Consider the following 19,129-nt stretch of genomic DNA (forward strand, 5'->3'; position numbering starts at 1 on the left):
TTTTTAAAGAAACAAGTAGACAGAATTTAAAAAAAGGAAGCTATAGTGTTAGTCTTTCAAAAAAAGCTAGCAGTTAGAGAATAAATATGCACTTGATAGAGGGTCAAGTGTGTGTGTGTGTGTGTGTTTTTTTAATAAAAAGAAGACGAATAGAATTAGAATAGAGAGTGTTAGAGTTAGAGGGTCAAATAAAGATGGAAGAGGTGTGTTTTTAGCCGTTTAAACCCATGTTAAACACGCGCGTGTTTTTTACAAACTGCGGAACAAGTCAAAATTCTGTTCTTCAGGAATCAACTGCAGGTCACAGGCGCTGTAAACCCTTACGAAGATTAATAATGGTTTTACTACGAACAAAACAGTCCCACTTTTTATTAGGTGGCCTTAACTACTATGTACTTACATCAAACATAAGTAGAATGTACTTATTGTGTTCATATAGTATTGCAAAACACTTTTGCAATTGCTTTAACGATTGAGGTTTTAAAATATAAGCACAATGTAAAAACAAGTATATACACAATAAGAGCATTGTATCAAATGATTAAATTTAAATGAAAGTACATAGTAGTTAAGTCCACCTAATATAAACTGGGACCAATAAAACCACATGGTTACTACAGTTAGACCATTGTAACCACAAATTAACCATTGTTTTGCTACACTAACCATAGCTTAACCATGGTATTTATGTAAAACTGTGATCATACAAATGGTAATCAATACGCCGAAAAAACATGGTTACTACACTTCTACTATAATGAAACCATGGTTAATTTTCGTAAGGCCAGGATTAATAGAAAGTTACTGGGTTGGAGCTAAACTCTGAGAGTGACCTCAAGGACCAAGAGTTGAAAACCCCTGCCTCACAGGTTTCTTTAGACATTATACAAAGTATAATTTTCAATATATAAAATGATATACGTTTATTTATATAATATAATTTAGCTTAATAGAATTGATTAAAATAAACAAAAACCACAAGTACCACTCAAGTACTTTACGCTCTGTTGCAAGAATCCTGAAACTAGATCACTGACAGTGACCTACTGTCTGCTTTATTATTACATCCTGTTTTGCAAATAGTTTTTCTCTTGTACCTTTCATATAGTGTTGTTATGAGGACCTTGTCAAAAGCTTGTGGGTTTTAAAAATTTACTTTTTTTTCTCTGGTGGCCTTGTCAGGGTGATCCTTATTTGAATTGACAAGACAGACAATTGTTTGTTTTCAGCAACAAAATGTCCCTATATACCACACACCTCACACCATCTTCGGCGCCTTCCTGGAAGTACCGCCCCCTCCTTCCAACTAACTCATGTAGGACCACTTCCGCCCTTATCAGAAAGTCCTACATGGCAGCTGGTCAGGCAAGCATGGCCCTCCATACTATAGCCATCCTCCATGCCTACCAGGCAGACGTCCTGAAGGAGATGGACGAGGGTGGCGGTCTGACTCTAGAGGCAGTCAAGGAGCTCCGCAGAGCCACAGACTTGGCCCTGAGAGCCACTAAGCACACTGCACGCGCTATAGGGCACTCTATGGCGGACTCGGTAGCTGCAGAGCGCCACCTATGGCTTAATCTCATGGAGATTCATGAGATGGAGAAAGTTTTTCTCCTTGACGCCCCCATTTCTCAGTCTAGGCTATTTGGGGAGGTGGTCAACTCGGTGGTAGAGAAGTTTTGATCCGCCAAGTCTCAGTCAGCTGCCCTCAAGCAGTTTATGCCTAGGAGGACGCGGGACTCCTCTAACACCCCCTCCTCCTCCTTGTCCAGAGAGCGCTCCTTGCCCAGGAAGGAGACCGCCAGTAGGAGCAGTGTCCAAGTTCATCCCCCTCCGACCACGGTCTGAGGAGCCCGCGGCCGGCCATTGCCCCACCAGCGACTTTGTAGGCGGATTGAGGTTCCCCTGGGGACACATCGGTTGGTCTCTGCATTTATGCATGGAGTTCGGCGTCTGAGACCAGAACGCCCCCTTGGAGTTCCTTCTTGGGACTTATCAGTGGTCCTGGAGGGCTTAATGGAAGCCCCTTTTGAGCCCCTGGAGTCAGCTCCAGAACAGATTCTGACTCTCAAGTTACTCTTTTGTTGGCGCTAACATCTTTGAAAAGAGTTGGGGATTTGCAAGCTCTCTCTGTCAGCGAAATGTGTATGGACTTTGCTCCGGGTCTGGTCAAAGTAACCTGACGGCCTAGGCCTGGCTATGTTCCCAAGGTTTTATCCACATCATTTCGCTATCAGGTGGTCACACTTCAATCTTTACATGAGTGAATGAGAGACTTCACATGCTCTGCACTGTCCGAGCTTTGAAGCTCTATGTGGACCGCTCCAGCCATTGGAGAAAATCTCCCCAGTTGTTGGTATGCTTAGGTGCTGGCTGTCGTGGGCTTGCTGCATTGAAGCAAAGAATTTCTCACTGGGTGAGAGACTCCATTTCGCTGGCTTATGAGGTGCGTGGTCTTTCACCTCTCAGCGCACATTCTACTAGGGGTGTGGCTTCCTCTCAAGATCTTTTAGAGGGGTCCCCCTAGAGGATATTTGTGTAGCGGCAGGATGGTCCTCTCCACACAATTTTATCAGGTTCTATAACTTGGATCTTGACACGGCTCTGGGTTCCTGGGTTTTATCCACTTGAACCAGCCGTGGTTTGTAATCGGACCAGATAAGGCAGTGTTTTTAGCTTGGCGTGTTTGCTATATCGTTCCCAATATGTCATAGCTACGCAGCGTTGAGTGAATCTATGAAAGAGAACGTCTTGGGTTACTAGTGTAACCCATGTTCTCTGAACAGAGAACGAGACGCTGCATTTGCTGCCAAGCTTCTCACACTGCCGACAAGGGGCCTTTTTCGGCAGAGAAATCTGAGGATCAGATGGCGCGTTCACCAGTATAAGGCATCATCAGCCAATGAATTGCCATGATTCTATAAGGGCTTCAGACAATCGGCACACCCAGAGGGCGTTCCCAATGCGTCATAGCTACGCAGCAACTCGTTCCCTATTCAGAGAACATGGGTTACACGAGTAACCAGAGACGTTTCATATTTCAGTAAAGAAAATGCTTCTTGACTTTTTATTTCAAATGTCTTCTAAAACAATTGTGCACATTCTGTGTGCTCAAGTTCCATATGTAAAGAAAGCAACTGAATTTTTTATTTTCAATAAACAATCTTCCTACAGATATAGTTTTCCACATAATTGCTTAGTTTTGTTAAAAACACTTCATCTTAAATAACATTGGATTTTTATTCATTTATTTTCACAGTCAAATATCAGATTATTAAAGATGGCTTACCTCAAAGTGTAAAGTATTTTCCCATCATTCCATATTCTAAGGAGCTGATTTGGTGTAGTAATCCAATGTGAATCTGCGCTCTTAGAATTTCTGAAGATAGTGTCTGGTAGCCAAATGAGCCCAACCATATTACTGTTCAAAGTCAATATTTTCATAGTGCTGTTATATCTAAGCCGGCTGTCCGTCCACGTCTGCGCAAATATTATGTCAATCTGGTACTCCTGTGGAAAAAAAAAGGAAAAGAAAAAAAGTCATGTATCAAACATGATGAATAACATACTGACCAAGTAATATATTGTAGCTCTATTACTGGTCACTTCTGAACCATAAATAACTGTATATATATTATTGTTAATTGATATTTAATATATAACCCATTCTAATAAATCCTGGATTTAACAGTCTTCTTTAGCACTCTTAAAACAATCCCACTGCGATTTATTCCTAAACAGCTCTGATGAGTGGAAACAGAGCCTTACAGCAGCAGCCACAATTCATACAATCAGCCCTTAAATTAATGCCAGAATTATTCAGTATTCAGTGATGGAGTGCCGCCGATCCCACTGTGGTTTGGATGGAGGTCAAAGTCAGCTTTGAGATACTTTAACAAGGATTATGAGGTTCTGGCACTGTAGAAGCTGGCAGCAGGAGCCACAGGAATTGAATGTGGGGAGAGACACATAATCACAACCTCATGGTCCACAAACTTTCAGGGATTTCTTTGGCTTTATACAGTAAGTCATCCTAGCAGTTGTACAGACGCCCCCAAAGGCTGCTGGATATTTGCATACGTGGTTAAATATTCCATCTGACCCATGCAACCTGTGAGGAAAACATTATGGTTAAATTATATTATATTATTATATTATCACATTATGGTTAAAAGCCATCTGATATTTCATATATATTTTCAGTAGTGTGTTTTGGGGGCAGGAGGTCTTGATTTACTGTGCAGGAGACATTTACAGGACGGATCCTTGTAACACAGCAACAACAAAAAGCGAGTGAGGCCAGAGTTTGTTGAAAGCTCAACAGCTGTTTCATAAATGCTCTTTGCCATTACAGTCTGAATTAGCCTCCAAAAAGGGGTAATTTTGAAATCAGATTATACCATTAATACATTAATTATGGTATTATTATAATTCCCTGGAGGTAATTTTTTTGGTTTTTACTGTCAGAGCGAATGCTGATAATGGGGTTCGCCTAATGGAGGATGTGCATTTAATATGCAGTCTCACTGAATGTTATTTTAGGTGTAAATGTTTCCTGGATTATAGATTGGTAAATATAACCAGAACTTGAATGCAGATGTTTGACAGGGTCTCTGAAGTGTAAGAGTCACTGCATCTGAAATGGTGCATAAATAGCTCAGAATCAATTTCCATTTCAAACATTTGCCACGATTAGAACTATTCTGTGGGAGCAGTCTAATCAAAATATGTGCCTATGCATCAGCGTGTGTATGCAAAAGATCTTCTTTGGAGTGATTTGAGGTAGGAAGACTAATGGCCTCATTATCTATTCCAGCTTTGATGTCTGAATCTAGCCCTAATAAACGTCCAGCTAATTTACTCCAGCCATTTCAACCGGCCAGCCTTTAAGTGCACTGACCCCACTAAAGTCTGCACAAACCTCCACACAGAGCTGATCAATTTGACCTGCGCTAACTCAGTAAATGATCCACGAGCAAGATAAATGTGGGCATCTGTGATGCTGCATGACAGAGACTCTTAAAATGTCATTGCATTGTATACCAAACTCAAAGTAATGACTTTATATTTGTTTGAATACATTCAAAATGAGCTCTGAATTTCTTAATGCTTTCAAACTGGGGTCAGCAGACCCCCAGGGGTTCAAAAGATGGTGCGATGTACAGAAAAAAATTAAATAAAAATGCAATAAATCAATAATTAAATAAATAAACATTCTACTTTTCATTCTGCTTTTTAAAAGGAAATAGTCATTAGATTATTATTGTATTCTATTAAGAGACACTTATTTCTCTGTACATGCAGTGTACATAAGAGTTTGTATTTGTACTGTATCTTTCTGGAGAGTTTCTCATTGCGTTTGTTGCCTTCAGCTTGCTCACTGGGGGCTCTTAGGCAATATTCCCTGTAAAGCTGCTTTGGAACAGTATTTGTTGAGAAAAATGCTATAAAATGATTCTCTTCGGGTATATAATCTAACATTGCTCTAAGAGTTGATAGAAAAAAGATGCACTGCCAACTTAATACATACTTAATTATTTTGGCTTTAGGACAATGTCAGGACAGCCAATTATTTTATTTTGCAAACAGCATGTATTTTAATTAACACCGTTACTATTCCGCACATAGTACAAATGAGGTTATATTCATGAAAACCCATTTGTATAGCAAATATGTGAGTCTATATTCAATTATATTTTATGAATGGGGTGGATAATCCTTGACATCAAAAACTTTGAAAACTCTGTTTTAGCGGCTCCTCCTCCAATCTAAACTGATTGTCCAACTTCATAATTAATGGTGCTTGTCACCCTACAACCCCACGTACCTGAGCCGGCCTGACAGTCATTTGACCTTTTGCTATCTCTCCCCAAAGGAGGGTCTCTTCATTATAATACCAGTCTCATTTATCACAAGTCAGTGGGTATGAGAGCCATCATGCCATAATTGTGACCTTTTGTTCTAGAAGCCAAAGGGAGTTCAGAGGTAGGCGGAAAAGAACATCACTTCAGGTCTAATTGCCGTCCAAGTGAAAATGTGTTGAGCGTCAGAATAAACAGAACTAATGTGAGGTGATTCCATTACATCTGGACCAAAACAATGCACAGATGGTAAACAATAGAGGGAGAGTCTGTAGGCAAACTGTTGGCAGTTTATAAACCACAAAGTACAATTAAGCATTAACTTTACTCTTTTGAAAAGAAAGATTATGAACGATCCTGTATAACGAAATGAGTGCAAACATTCTCTTGTTGTTGAGAGTTCCAGACTGTCACAGTCTGTGTGCTGCTAGACAATCTGTTATATTAATTAGGTTTTGGAGTGCTGCTTCAAAGTTGCGGGCAAGCATCAAATACCGAAAAAAAGAACAAATGTTTTACAGTATTGAGTGTGCTCTCTAAATCACAAAGCTGATGCCGATGCGGGAGAGATTCACTGAAGAAGCTTTACTGGTGTGATAAACTAGGAATTACATGGCCAAAACATTAGTAAACACGACACACACAATAGAACACAGTTATTGTACTGTGTTGTATATAAGTGGTGTATGCCATTGTAAAAATGGATGGTGAAACATAGCAACAGGTTTGTTTGTGTCCCACTGGATGTCTTTATCATAAAGCAAGCCCTCACATACCTTACTTGGTTGCACATTTACTCTGCAGGTTTGCCAGTTTGTGGTTTCCACTGAAATAATTTTATTAACAGTCTGCCATAGTTTGATTCCACCAGACTTGTTTTTGTCTGGATAATCCTTCGGGACGGCTGTGGAAATGGTAATGTGTGGAGAATGCATATAAAATCAAGGTTCCTGCTTTGTGGTACACTGCAATGGGAAGACTTATTTAATGAATAATAAATTAAACAACTAATTTTCCCTTTCCTTAGAGGTCCTGTCAGACACATTTATGTCAGTGGTTGTATGCCAACACATTCATAAGCTGCAGGCTTTGTTGTAGGGCTTGATTCAAAGGATAATAACCATTGTGTACAATTGCATTTCAATAGGAACGACTACTAATGCTATAGATCTACTATTGCTGTGTGCTATAAGAGTTACAGTAAATGTCAATGCAAAATGTATGCTCATTTCAAGGAATAATTCACCAAAAACTGAAAATTCTATTATTTGCTCACCCTGATGTCTTTACAACAATATAGGTATGCTGGTATTTTTCCAGGGAACAACAGTAGACACCAATTTTTTCCAAACAACAACACTACATAGTGACCATCTTTTATTGTGTTTTTAGTGTTTTTTTGTTTGTTTGTTTGTATAGTAAGAACTGTATAACAATTCTTCAAAAACTTCTACTTTGTGTTTCACAGAACAAAAAATAGCATACAAGGTTTGAAATGACATAAGGGTGAGAAAAGAATGGCAGAACTTAATTTAACTTTAATTTCTTCGGTAACACTTTCTATGAAGCCCATATTCATAATAAGGGTATTCTTAAGGCATTATAATGAATGCATAATAAAAAAAATATATGTTATATCATCTTATGAATATTCATAAGTACAGTTTTAATGTATTATATTATTTACTTATTTGTGGTTATAGCTTTTAAGAGTATGAAGATTTATAACACGCAGTGAACACGTTGCATCCACTTAAGTTACAATGGATTTTATTTCTCATAATTAGAGTATAATGTATTTGTCAGTCCTGTGTCTTGTTTTCCCCTCCTCTCGTGTCTCTATTTGACCTTCCTCGTTCCTGTGATCATTAGTTAATTAGTCCCGAGCCCCGTTTGATTAGTCCTCACCTGTTCCTTGTTGATTTCCCCATGTTTATAAGCTCTGTGTTTCCCTGCCTCTGTGTTCGGTCTGAACTCGTAATCCAAAGGTTGCGGGTTCGAGTCTCGGGTCGGCAGGAATTGTAGGTGGGGGGAGTGAACGTACAGCGCTCTCCACCCTCAATACCATGACTGAGGTGCCCTTGAGCAACTGCTCTGGGTGTGCACTTTGGATGGGTTAAATGTAGAGCACGAATTCCGAGTATGGGTCACCATACTTGGCCGTATGTCATGTCACTTTCACTTTAATACTCTAATGAGAGTTAGTTGAAATGTAGTTACAAAGTTGCTTATAGTCATTAGAATAAGGGGACCATCAAAATAAAATGTAACCTAGCAATTAATTTTTTTCAGTTGAAATTATTAACTAGCTCACATCAAAAGTAATATTAGCCTCACAGGGAGCATTCAAATAACACTCCACATCTAACCCCCTAGTAAGTAGTAGTAAGATACTGTGCTGTAACATTTTGACCAATCAGACACAATTTTGCATTTGATTTAACAAATCAATTAGTTATTAGATTAACAAATGGTCACAGACCCCCCACCTAATACACATACTGGTGCTGGTGTGTCTGTCAACGACTCCAGGCCCCTGGTTTCATCGCAACCCATCTGATAACACTTGTTTTATTGCTCACTGGAATGCAAGTAGAGAAACACTTTCTCTTAGGAAAGACACATTACGTCATAAAATGGAATCTTCTCCAATTAATTCATAGAAAAACCTTTCTTTGAATGAACACACATATCTTCAGGTAATTGTGTATATTATTACTGTTCTTGTATATGTTTTTGTGTATTGTACACCATTTTATGCATGCTTATGATAGATCACTAGTTAATATCACTCTAGCTGTATCATGTTTAGTCTCTATCAATTCGTCTTCGGATGATCTAATTGAGAGTGAATATTACATGTTGACAACTATGCAACATATTAGTGTCTTAAGAATCTTTAGAAGTTTGGGGGGGGGGGGGGGGGGGGGGTTATGGAGCAGCGTAGAAGATAGACGTGTTTTACAACTGCTCCACATCCAAGTTGATAAGTCTTAATTAATAGTCTTTAAACCTGCTTTGATTGGGATAAAAGTTACTTCGATTTAATTCCATGTAGATGTGTAAATGTTATAGTGGGAGGTGACTTCAATTGCTATTTAGATCCATATCTGGATCGATCATCCACGAAGCCACCTCCTACCATAGATTCCACTCAGATTTTAAATAGGCTAATTAAAGATAGGAACATGGTTGATATTTGGAGGCTGCAACACCCTACAGATAAAGAATTTTCATTTTACTCTCATGTACATAAATCCTATACTAGGATTGACCATTTTTTGATTAGTTCTGAGCTTGTGCCTAATATAATTGATACACAGTATCATAATAGGTTGATTTCGGTTTACAGTCCCATTTCTATTCAATTTAAGGATATTTTGTGGAAGCGAAGTTATCATTGGCGGTTCAATCTATATCTTCTAATCTAAAGGATCCATCTTTTGAAAAATATATTGGGACTAAACTTGATTAATTTTTCTTTTCCAATGATAACAGCTTGGTCTCAGATTTAGACTTATGGGACACCCTTAAAGCAGTCATAAGAGGCCACATTATTTCATTTGAAGCAGCCAGAAATAAAAAAAATAATAACAGTTTATTAGAAATTGAAAATTTACTCCGATATTTGAACAGGCATATAGAGAAGCTCTGGATCACAAGAGGATTACAACAAAATCTTGAAGTTAAAATATGAATACAATTCTATTTCAGATAAAAGAATTGAGGGCCTCCTACTCAAACTGAAACAGAAGCAGTTCGAATTAGGTGATAAGCCGGAAATTCTACTGGCAAGACAGTTAAGAGGGGAACAAGCAAAACAAGCAATCCATAAAATCAAAAAGGTGAAGACCAATCAGATTATAACTGATCCAAAAAAGATTAATGATTGCTTTAGAGAATTCTATTCTGATCTCTACGCCACAAAATGTGATGCTAGCCAATTGGATTTTGATGGGCTTTTTTGATAGTCTTAACCTAGTTCAACTTAGTGAAGCTTCAAAAGAGGAGTTAGAAGGTTTGTTCACTGAAGCAGATATATTGGGGGCTATTAAGTCCTTCCCGTCTGGTAAAACACCAGGACCCGATGGCTTTGGATGTGAATTCTATAAAGCTTATGGTTCAAAATTAGCCCCTTACTTTTTGAGAATGATTAATGACTCTTATGTAAATGATAGACTTCCGAGTTCATTATATGAGGCCAACATTTTTGTACTTTTAAAGAGAGGAAAAGATGACATTGATCCAGCCAATTATAGGCTTAGCGCTCTTAAATTTTGATCAGAAAGTAATAACAAAAGTGCTGGCTAATAGATTAGGCAAACATATTGCAACAATAATACATCCAGATCAAACTGGGTTCATACCTAGCAGGTTCTCTTTTTGAAATGTCCGCCTTCTTAATGTTCTTTATAAGGACTATGGAAAAGAACCCCCAGCAGCAATTATTTAATTAGATGCTCAAAAAGCTTTTGACCAAATAGAGTGGCCATTTATGTTAAAAGCGCTTGAGTGTTTTGGATTTGGAAGCGGTTTTACTAAGTGGGTAAAAATGTTGTATTTATGTCCTTCATCATCCATTCTAACAAACGCTAATAAATCTAAACCATTTGAGTTACGTCGGGGAGTTAGACAAGGAGATCCTCTTTCTCCTCTTCTTTTTGATATTGCCTTGGAACCACTGGCAGTAGGGATTAGAAGTCACCCCCATATTCACGGAATAAAGTTAGGAGGTAATGAACCACTGGTTAGCTTATATGCTGATGACCTCTTAATATATCTCTCTGATCCAATCAAATCAGTGCCTCATTTGCTCAATTATGTTAACGTCTTTGGTAGGTTATCCGGGTATACTATTAATTGGTCCAAAAGTGAATTTATGCCACTTTCTAAGCATACAAATCCCAATCACTTTGGTTATTTGCCTTTCAAACTAGTTGAAGATCACTTCACTTACCTTGGCCTAAAGATTCCAAAGAATCCTAAACAAATTTAAACTTAATTATTTATCAATGATTGATAAAGTGAAGGATAATATTGATAGATGGAGGCTACTTCCTTTATCAATTATTGGAAAGATCAACGCAATTAAAATGGTTATTTTACCACAGATTCTATACCTTTTTCAAAATCTTCCCATTTATATACCCATGTCGTTTTTTAAACTTTTAGATTCAATTATCATGCCCTTTATTTGGGCCAATAAAACTCCCTGCATAACAAAAATGCATTTACAAAACCAACACAGATAGGAGGCTTTGGGCTTCCAGTATTTAAATTTTACTATTGGGCAGCAAATGCTAGAGCTCTGTCCTACTGGCAGAAGGGTGTTTCTAGTGAAATTTCCTCTATAGCTGATCCACTGTGGCTTAAGATAGAGACAATATCCCTAACTAAATCTTGTCTTCCAGTTCTACTTTTCTCAAAGGTGTCTCCATCAAAATTTATTGGACATAATTTTGATAAAAAATTCAATATGAATATTGAACCAAATACAAAGTTATTGTACTTTGCCTGATGTCTCTGTTCATACTCTAATTGCTTACAATCATTTGTTTAAGCCATCAGAACTTGATTTGGTGTTTGTTGCATGGAGAAACAAAGGTTTAAAGTCCATTGAGGACCTCTATGTAGATTAAATGTTTGCATCCTTTAGTCAATTACAGTCTATATTTAATCTTCCTGGGTCTGATTTCTTTCGGTATTTACAAATAAGGCATTATTAAAGAAGTCATTCCACAATTTGTTAGCAAACCAAAGACTAATACATTTGATGAATGTATTGTGTCAAATCCAACCTCTAGACATCTGATCTCACGATTTGTTAATGTCTTCCCAGTGTCTGTAAACACAAACCACCTAAAAGAAGCTTGGGCCAAGGATTTTGGAGTAGACTTGTCCGATGAAATATGGAATGATTGCCTTAGTAAGATCCGATATTGTTCAATAAATGTCAGACACAGGCTGATCCAGTTTAAGGCAGTACATAGATTGTACCACTCCAAAGTTAGACTAAATAAAATATACAATACTATTTCTCCAATATGTGATAGATGTAAAGTGTCAGAGGGCACCCTATCGCACCTGTTCTGGTTTTGCCCTAACTTGTTTGATTTTTGGAGTAGCATCTTTGACTTTTTTTCAAAGGTTTTTCAAAAGGTTGTGACGCCTGATCCCATTCTAGCAATTTTGGGAACGTCTGAGGTACTGAACACTTTTTCAAGCTCTCAACAACAATCACTGCTGTTGAGCATGGTACTTGTCAAAAAGATAATATTTTTAAACTGGAAATCTTCAGATGCCCCTTTTTTCAAAACCTGGTTGTCTGAATTGTTCCATGTTATACGATTGGAAGGTATACATTTATCAGAGCCCAAATCACAATGTCGATTCCAAGCTGTATGGCAGCCCTTCCTTGATTTCCTCAATCCTGTCTAATCTACTTTTATGTAAAACTGCTGTATTCCAACAATCCATGCTAGCCCATTCCATCCCTTGTTTTTTTTTTTTTTTTGTATTGTATTCTATTGTATTATATTGTTTAAATGTTGTTTTGTATGTTATTATAAAAAGCTTAAAATAAAATATATGAAACAAAGAATCTTTAGAAGTTTGTGCATTAAACCAGCTGAATTACCTTTGCAAATTACAATGTTCAGAGACAAAGGATCGTAAAACTTTCCCTCCAAAAATCCAGGACTCCATTGGGTATTTGACACCCCAGAGGTGTGACCTCTATAGCAGATAAAGCTCCCACTTCAGAGATGCCCGCCAGTCTGCGGTTTTGTTAGATCCTAAGAGGATGTGAGCTAGAACTTTTTCTGGACCCTCTAGTTTTTGTGCCAGGCCTTGCGGCCTTGTCTTTCCATTCAACCAAGCTCCTTGGACCTCAGCAGATCTCTTTCTTAGCTTTTTTTTCCATTCAACACCTGGAAGAACATTTCTACCTCAGAACATCTTGAGAATTCATCAATCTTCAACCCGGAAGAACGTGATCGGGAGTCCAAAACTTTGAAACCATTAAGACTGTCATCTGAGACTGCATTCCGAACTTAAATAAACTATATATAGTGTATTATAAATGTAAAAGTAGATGGTAACACTTTCTATGAAGGCCATATTTATAATACATTATAAGGGCTTTCTTAAGGTATTATAAATATGTTATATTGTCTTATAAATAATCATAAAAATTATAATACATTATAATGCTTACGCATTTGTGGTTATAACTTTTAAGATTATGATTATTTATAACACAATGAACACCATATTAAATCTACTTTTACATTTATAATGGACTATATGTCTTGTCATTATTTAAGATCTGCTAAGTATCTTATTACATCTTGTAAGTGGTTAGGTGTGGAGTGTTATTTGAGTGTTCCCTGTGAGGCTAATATTAATTTTGATGTGAGCTAGTTAAATTCAACTGAAAAAAATAAATAAAAATGCAATGTTTAGGTTACATTTTATTTTGATGGTCCCCTTAGTCTATTGATAAGCAACTTTGCAACTACATGTTAACTAACTCTCATTAGAGTATTAATAGGCTTAGGTTAAGGTTGGGGTAGGTAGAATGTTGACATACTTGCAAAGTTACTTAGTCAGTTTGTCTGTTGGGGAACCATCAAAATAAAGTTTTAGTATACATTGAGCAGACATAATACTAATACTCTAATGAATGCTAGTTGACATGTAGTTGCAAAGCTATAACCACAAATAAGTAAATATTATAATACATTAAAACTGTTCTTATAAATATTCATAAGATGATATAACATATTATAAGGTTTATTATAATGCATTATGAATTCATTATAATGGCTTAAAATACCCTTATAAAATATTCTAAATATGGGCTTCATAGAAAGTGTTACGAACTCTTCTTCGGGTGGGCATCAGAATGGCTTCATTTTTGTGTAGTCCCATAAGGTCCAAGGATTTTTATTAGAAATGACCACAGTTTACATCAGTATTGTTAGCTGTTACCCAAAATACATAACCATCCTAGCTTTGTCAGCTCTCAAAGTACATACATTTTGATGGCTCTTTTCCACGAATAAGAATCTATTTTTATCCAATAAAGTGTCGTAACGTCAAGAGACATTCATTGCACCTATGTACCCATTTCCTTAAAGCTTCATTCAAAAATATTCTCTGGAAGTATTTCAGAGTGGAAATATTTTCATATGTAATTTCTGAAGGACTAGTAGGAATATCACTCATTACAGTAAATTGTCTGGCCCAGGCTCTTGTGAGTAAGGAATCATTTTCTGTTCCAGTTCCTGTCGTGTCCATAAATGACCTGCATACAGATTAGTGATTTCCCTGAGCAGAGTGGCTCCCTCAGCTGTTGAGATCAGAATGAGTGAGTTAATTCCACCACACCTGACAGGCACATCACGCCATTTGTGGTAATGACATCTCCCTGCTCCGCCGTCTCACACACACACACACACACACTTTCACCTTTGATTTGTGTGTGAGAGCCACAAAGTATCAGATTCATCAGGCCCTTTCTCCTCCCATAGCTCTAATTAAATTCCTTGTGCCATTTATCATCTGAGAAAGAGAATATATAAATAAAGGCCTGTTGAATGAATGATAAAACAGGCCAAGGCAGAGTTATGCAAGCTCTGGAACGTTCACGTCCAGAGGGATGGCATGGAGTAGCATTAAATGAATATGGCATTTAGCCAAGACATGACTACAGGGTAGCGGCCCGCAGGAAATACACCTCGGGGAGCCCAGGTCTGAGGTGGTCCAAAGTGTTGCTTGGAAGCACAGAAGAAAAAAAAAAGTTTAATCTTTGGTGCCAATTTTCACTGGGATAGTCTGTGTTACATAACAGTATATACATTCAATGTACAAAGTGTTTTTAAGAAATATAAAAAAGTGCATTTAATTATTAAATGATTTACATCAAGTAACATATTAACTTGTTGCTGCAAAGTCTAACAAGAGCTTAAAATGTAACGTAAAATCATATGAGTTAAACAAACACCATCTAGGCCCAAAAAGCATCTTTCTCCATTAACAGCCATTCAAAAAAATACCCATTGCCTTATACAGTAAGTGTTAAAATGACTGGAATTGTGTATTTATCCATTTTATTTAGTTATACTGCAAACTAGGGATGCACAATACTGCAGATTTGCTGTGTTTTCTAAGTAAAAGTTTTTGCCATTACTTCATCTTCCCAATTCCAAATACAAATTCCACATAAAAGCCAATATTATACACACACTCTGCATGATATAATGTTAAATGATGCTTGTTCACACATTGTAGAGATCAGTGTTCTATGTTGTATTGAGACATTACTTTATCTTTATGCAGATCTAAAAAAGAGAGGCGATTCCATAGAATAATCTCAATTCAAAGCAAATGTAAAGACCCAGCATGACTAGCATTTATCTACTATAATGGCAAGCTATGTTCTCTTGTATTCTTCTAAACACAGAAATGAAAGAATAAAGCATGCTTTCTCAAAGCACAAACTCTGAAAGGAATTGTACATTTGCACTGCTGTTTCCCATTTAATTAAATATATATTTTATCCATCCAATTACACAAACGTAGAGTTATTGTGAGCACAGCTTCAATGAGTTCCTTTATGTTCCTAAAGATGCAGTTATGCAAGATGTGTCCATTTTTTCTTACCAATATATATGGTATTTTATATATTTGTAATTCTGTGAAAACAGACATAGAAATATAGAAACTATTACTAACATTTAGCTCATCATAACATTGTAATACTAAGTTTGCAAAGTAAATTAGTTAAATTCCATTAAAAACAGCATAAAGACCTTTGTATTCATTTATTCAGCAACTTCTGTTGTCGAGAAATGAGTTAAGGAAATAACAATGTATTCTCCGGTGGCTTGATTAAACTCTTTAGATTAGTCAGTGGAAAAGTTCTGTTTCCAACTGAGCTGCAGATCTGTGCTACGTCTCCTGAGGACACCATGGGCTCCAAGGAACCGCATTTATATTACAGAGTCAACAAACCTGTAAAGTGGTAACTTTAAACCACTGAAAACCAGTGCTAATATAATATGTAACATTTCCTCACAAATTTTTACAGCATCAGCAACACTGGTGTGGATTACAATGCGCAATGGCTTTTGCTTGCTGAGGTGTTAAGTTGGGCTTGTTAGTTTGACTAAGCATGGTTTTAAATATTTGTGTTGGATTAGTGTTATAGTGTGCCTTTCGTCTCTATTTGTAGATAATAACTGCCACAACCATTTATATCATGTGGAGTCCCTCAAAGATTTTGTCCTCTTGAAGAAAAACAGACACTTTTCATCCTCTCGAGATGAACACTTAGCATCCCCTATAGCCTAATAATGGAGCTTGCTGTTTGTGGCCTCACTGAAACAATGAGAATTTACCTCCCGGTGAAAATCTCTAGTTAAAGAAATGTTTCTTTTCTATACAAGTTTTTATCAAATTAAAAGAAAGTAAGATGACCTTGTGAACATTTAGAATTTAAGAAACAAGCCTGTTTTCCTCGGTTCATGTGGGATAATTCACCCCACAATGAAAGTCCCGTTATTGTTCGCTACCTCTCATATGAAACCTTTACAATGAATTGGGAACTGGAGCTTTCGAGCTTCAAAAAGACTGCAAAAGCCCAATGCAAGAACCATAAAAGTGGTTCAAATGACTCAAGTCCTACTAGTCATAAGATTTGAGGGACATACTGAATTGGAAGACATTTGAGTCAGTGAGAATTTATCTGATCTGCCTTTCTGATTTGTGAAGAAATCATTTAGATTAGTTTTGTGAAAAGATCAAATTCAAAAGAACAATTAGTTCATGAATCAGACATTCCTACTTTTAAACTTCATTTGGTCTTTTTTGTCACACAAAGCTATTGTATGGCTTCAAAAGGCTTTGGATATAGCACATGAGTCAAAATAACCACTTTTATGCTGCTTTTTGTGTCATTTTGAAGCTTAAAAAAAAGCTTCTTCAAAAGTGGCATGAAGATGAGTAAATAATGACAGGACTTTCATTTTTGGGTGAACATAGCTTTACATAAGACTCGGAGTAGACGCAAAGTTGTGAACAGTGCTGCACCGAAAGAAAGCCAGTTCCACTAGGAATTCCCCTAGGAATTTTTGTCTTGGAGAAAACTCTTTCAGATTCATGTACTTTCCAGTGAAAAAGTGCTTACACTGCTTTTTACTCCAATTCATTCTTAACCCCTCCCTCTGTTCTATACACTCCTCTCATACCATTCCCTTCCTGTCTCACCTCCCCTCAGTTTCTCCTCACACTTGCACATGCTCATTCACATTCTCCACGTCGCTTTCTCCTCCATCCGTACCCGTCTCAAGCACTCACCTTTCCATCACTTCATTCCTCCCTCTCTTTCTCTCTCCACCCCTCTCTTCATTCCATCATTTCATCCCTCTCAGTGTTCAAACTCCCCATCTAACTCAGGTGCTTACCTGGTACTTCAAAACTCAAACCCTCCATTTCACACCCTCTCGAAAGAGAAATAGAGGCCATGATGGTCTCCAGCAGACAGGCGTGAAAAGTGGCTGTTTTTTCTGATCATCTTAGCCCACCCAGACCAAGTGACAGATAAGCGAGCGCTCATGATTATGCCGCAGAAGTCTGCAGGGTCAACCTCAGCCCGTGAAAGAGGGCTGCATATGTTCGCTGGCAGAGCTGGAGGCATGTGCTGCTGCCCTCATTACAGACACCCCAGGGTTATTTTATTGATGGGAACTACAGGGTTTTCCAGCCTTACTGAAACAGCTAAATAGGTTATGGCTCTAAGCTAGAGGCAAAGCCATGAACTCGATCTAAACATTCCATGCCGCTTTGTTCTTTATCTTTCAGATAGCTAAAATCACCCTGCCGAGTTCACATACACAAACTGTATTGTACCTCTGTGCCTTGCTGTTAATATCCTAACTACCCTGAAGCCATGAGTTAACACATTTGCCCAGACATCACAATCCTGCTTTTCATGATGCATCTTGACAGGCTAGCTCATGTTATATTTGCCTTTATCCACTTAAAGTGCTATATTTAGAGACAGAAAAGTATGGATGATCATAAATATACTAATATGGTGTCATTATTGCCATCCTTATGTGACCCGTGCTGACCCGTGAATGAGCAATTTTTCAAAAACGAGTTATTTTTATTTTCACAAAATGATATATGACTTGTTGGAATCTGACAAAAAAAGACTAAGCTAAAGTCGTTTGAAGGCGATAGAGCCAGCAGGTCTGATTTAGAGTAAATTTTTCAAAGCAAAATCACATTGCAACACTGCATATTTTCCTCCAACTCTTTTCTTAATAATAATTACCATATTATTAATCGCAGCGTAGCTTTTTTTTATTTTATCTTTGTTATTAAAAATAAGAACAAAGATGCAAATAAACAGTAGTTTAATCAAGAGCAGCGAGTGATTGTCTTTTCTTTTAATATTTGATAAACATTGAGACAGATCTATATTAAGACCTACTGTAATGCATGGATCTAATATAATGTTACACATCAGATTTTTCACCAACCAATAACTAAACGTTCATGTAAGACATAAAAGATTATGTTCGTGTGAATTTTGCCAAGACATAATTCACAATAATGTAGTTTATTGTACTTTTCAAAACACTGCTCCGGGTGTGTGTTCACGGTGTGTGTGTGTTCACTGCTGTGTGTGTGCACTTTGGATGGGTTAAAAGCAGAGCACGAATTCCGAGTATGGGTCACCATACTTGGCTGTATGTCACTTTCACTTTCACTTTCACTTTTATAGGGAGATCGTACATTCTTGGAAAGGTGCGTTACTCACGCACTTTGCAAATGTCTGTCAGCTTGATCGTTTTGTTTTTATCATGGGTTTGAAAATGATATTTCACTGGTTTGGACTTATGTCACAGAGAATTCGATATGAATATTCACTAAGCTGGAATGCTGTGCTTCGCAACAATACACCTACAACTTATGGTGAGTAGCAGCAGCAGTCGTCCAGAAGTGAGAGGAGAAAAGTGTACTCTTCTCAGAAAACGTACAAATAAAGATCATTTTAGATGTTTATTTACCATTTGGAGCACTGGGATCGCTAGACCGTGAAAACCTCAAATTCGACCAAAACTTTGACATTTTTCACATCTTTTGCCTGTAGCTCAAAACTAGACTGTGCGCATTCTGACTCATTCTGACTCATTATCATTAACAGACCATTAAATAATCAGTAAGCGGTCAAACATATTAAACAACTCAATATA

At 37.4% G+C, this 19,129-nt stretch overlaps 1 protein-coding gene across 1 annotated transcript in view; it reads right to left on the reverse strand.

Moving 5' to 3' along the window:
* Nucleotides 1-19,129, reverse strand: part of LOC306879623 (gamma-aminobutyric acid receptor subunit gamma-3-like) — a gene marked incomplete at both ends in the record, with an annotated part of 126,322 nt that overhangs the window by 41,841 nt on the left and 65,352 nt on the right. Inside the window, one exon of the mRNA XM_079432720.1 lies at nucleotides 3,290-3,510. Within this exon, the coding sequence (XP_079288846.1) occupies nucleotides 3,290-3,510 (221 nt within the window). The remainder of the gene's footprint in view (nucleotides 1-3,289; nucleotides 3,511-19,129) is intronic.

This window comes from Barbus barbus (assembly GCF_936440315.1).
Source record: "Barbus barbus genome assembly, chromosome: 13".
Taxonomy (NCBI): domain Eukaryota; kingdom Metazoa; phylum Chordata; class Actinopteri; order Cypriniformes; family Cyprinidae; genus Barbus; species Barbus barbus.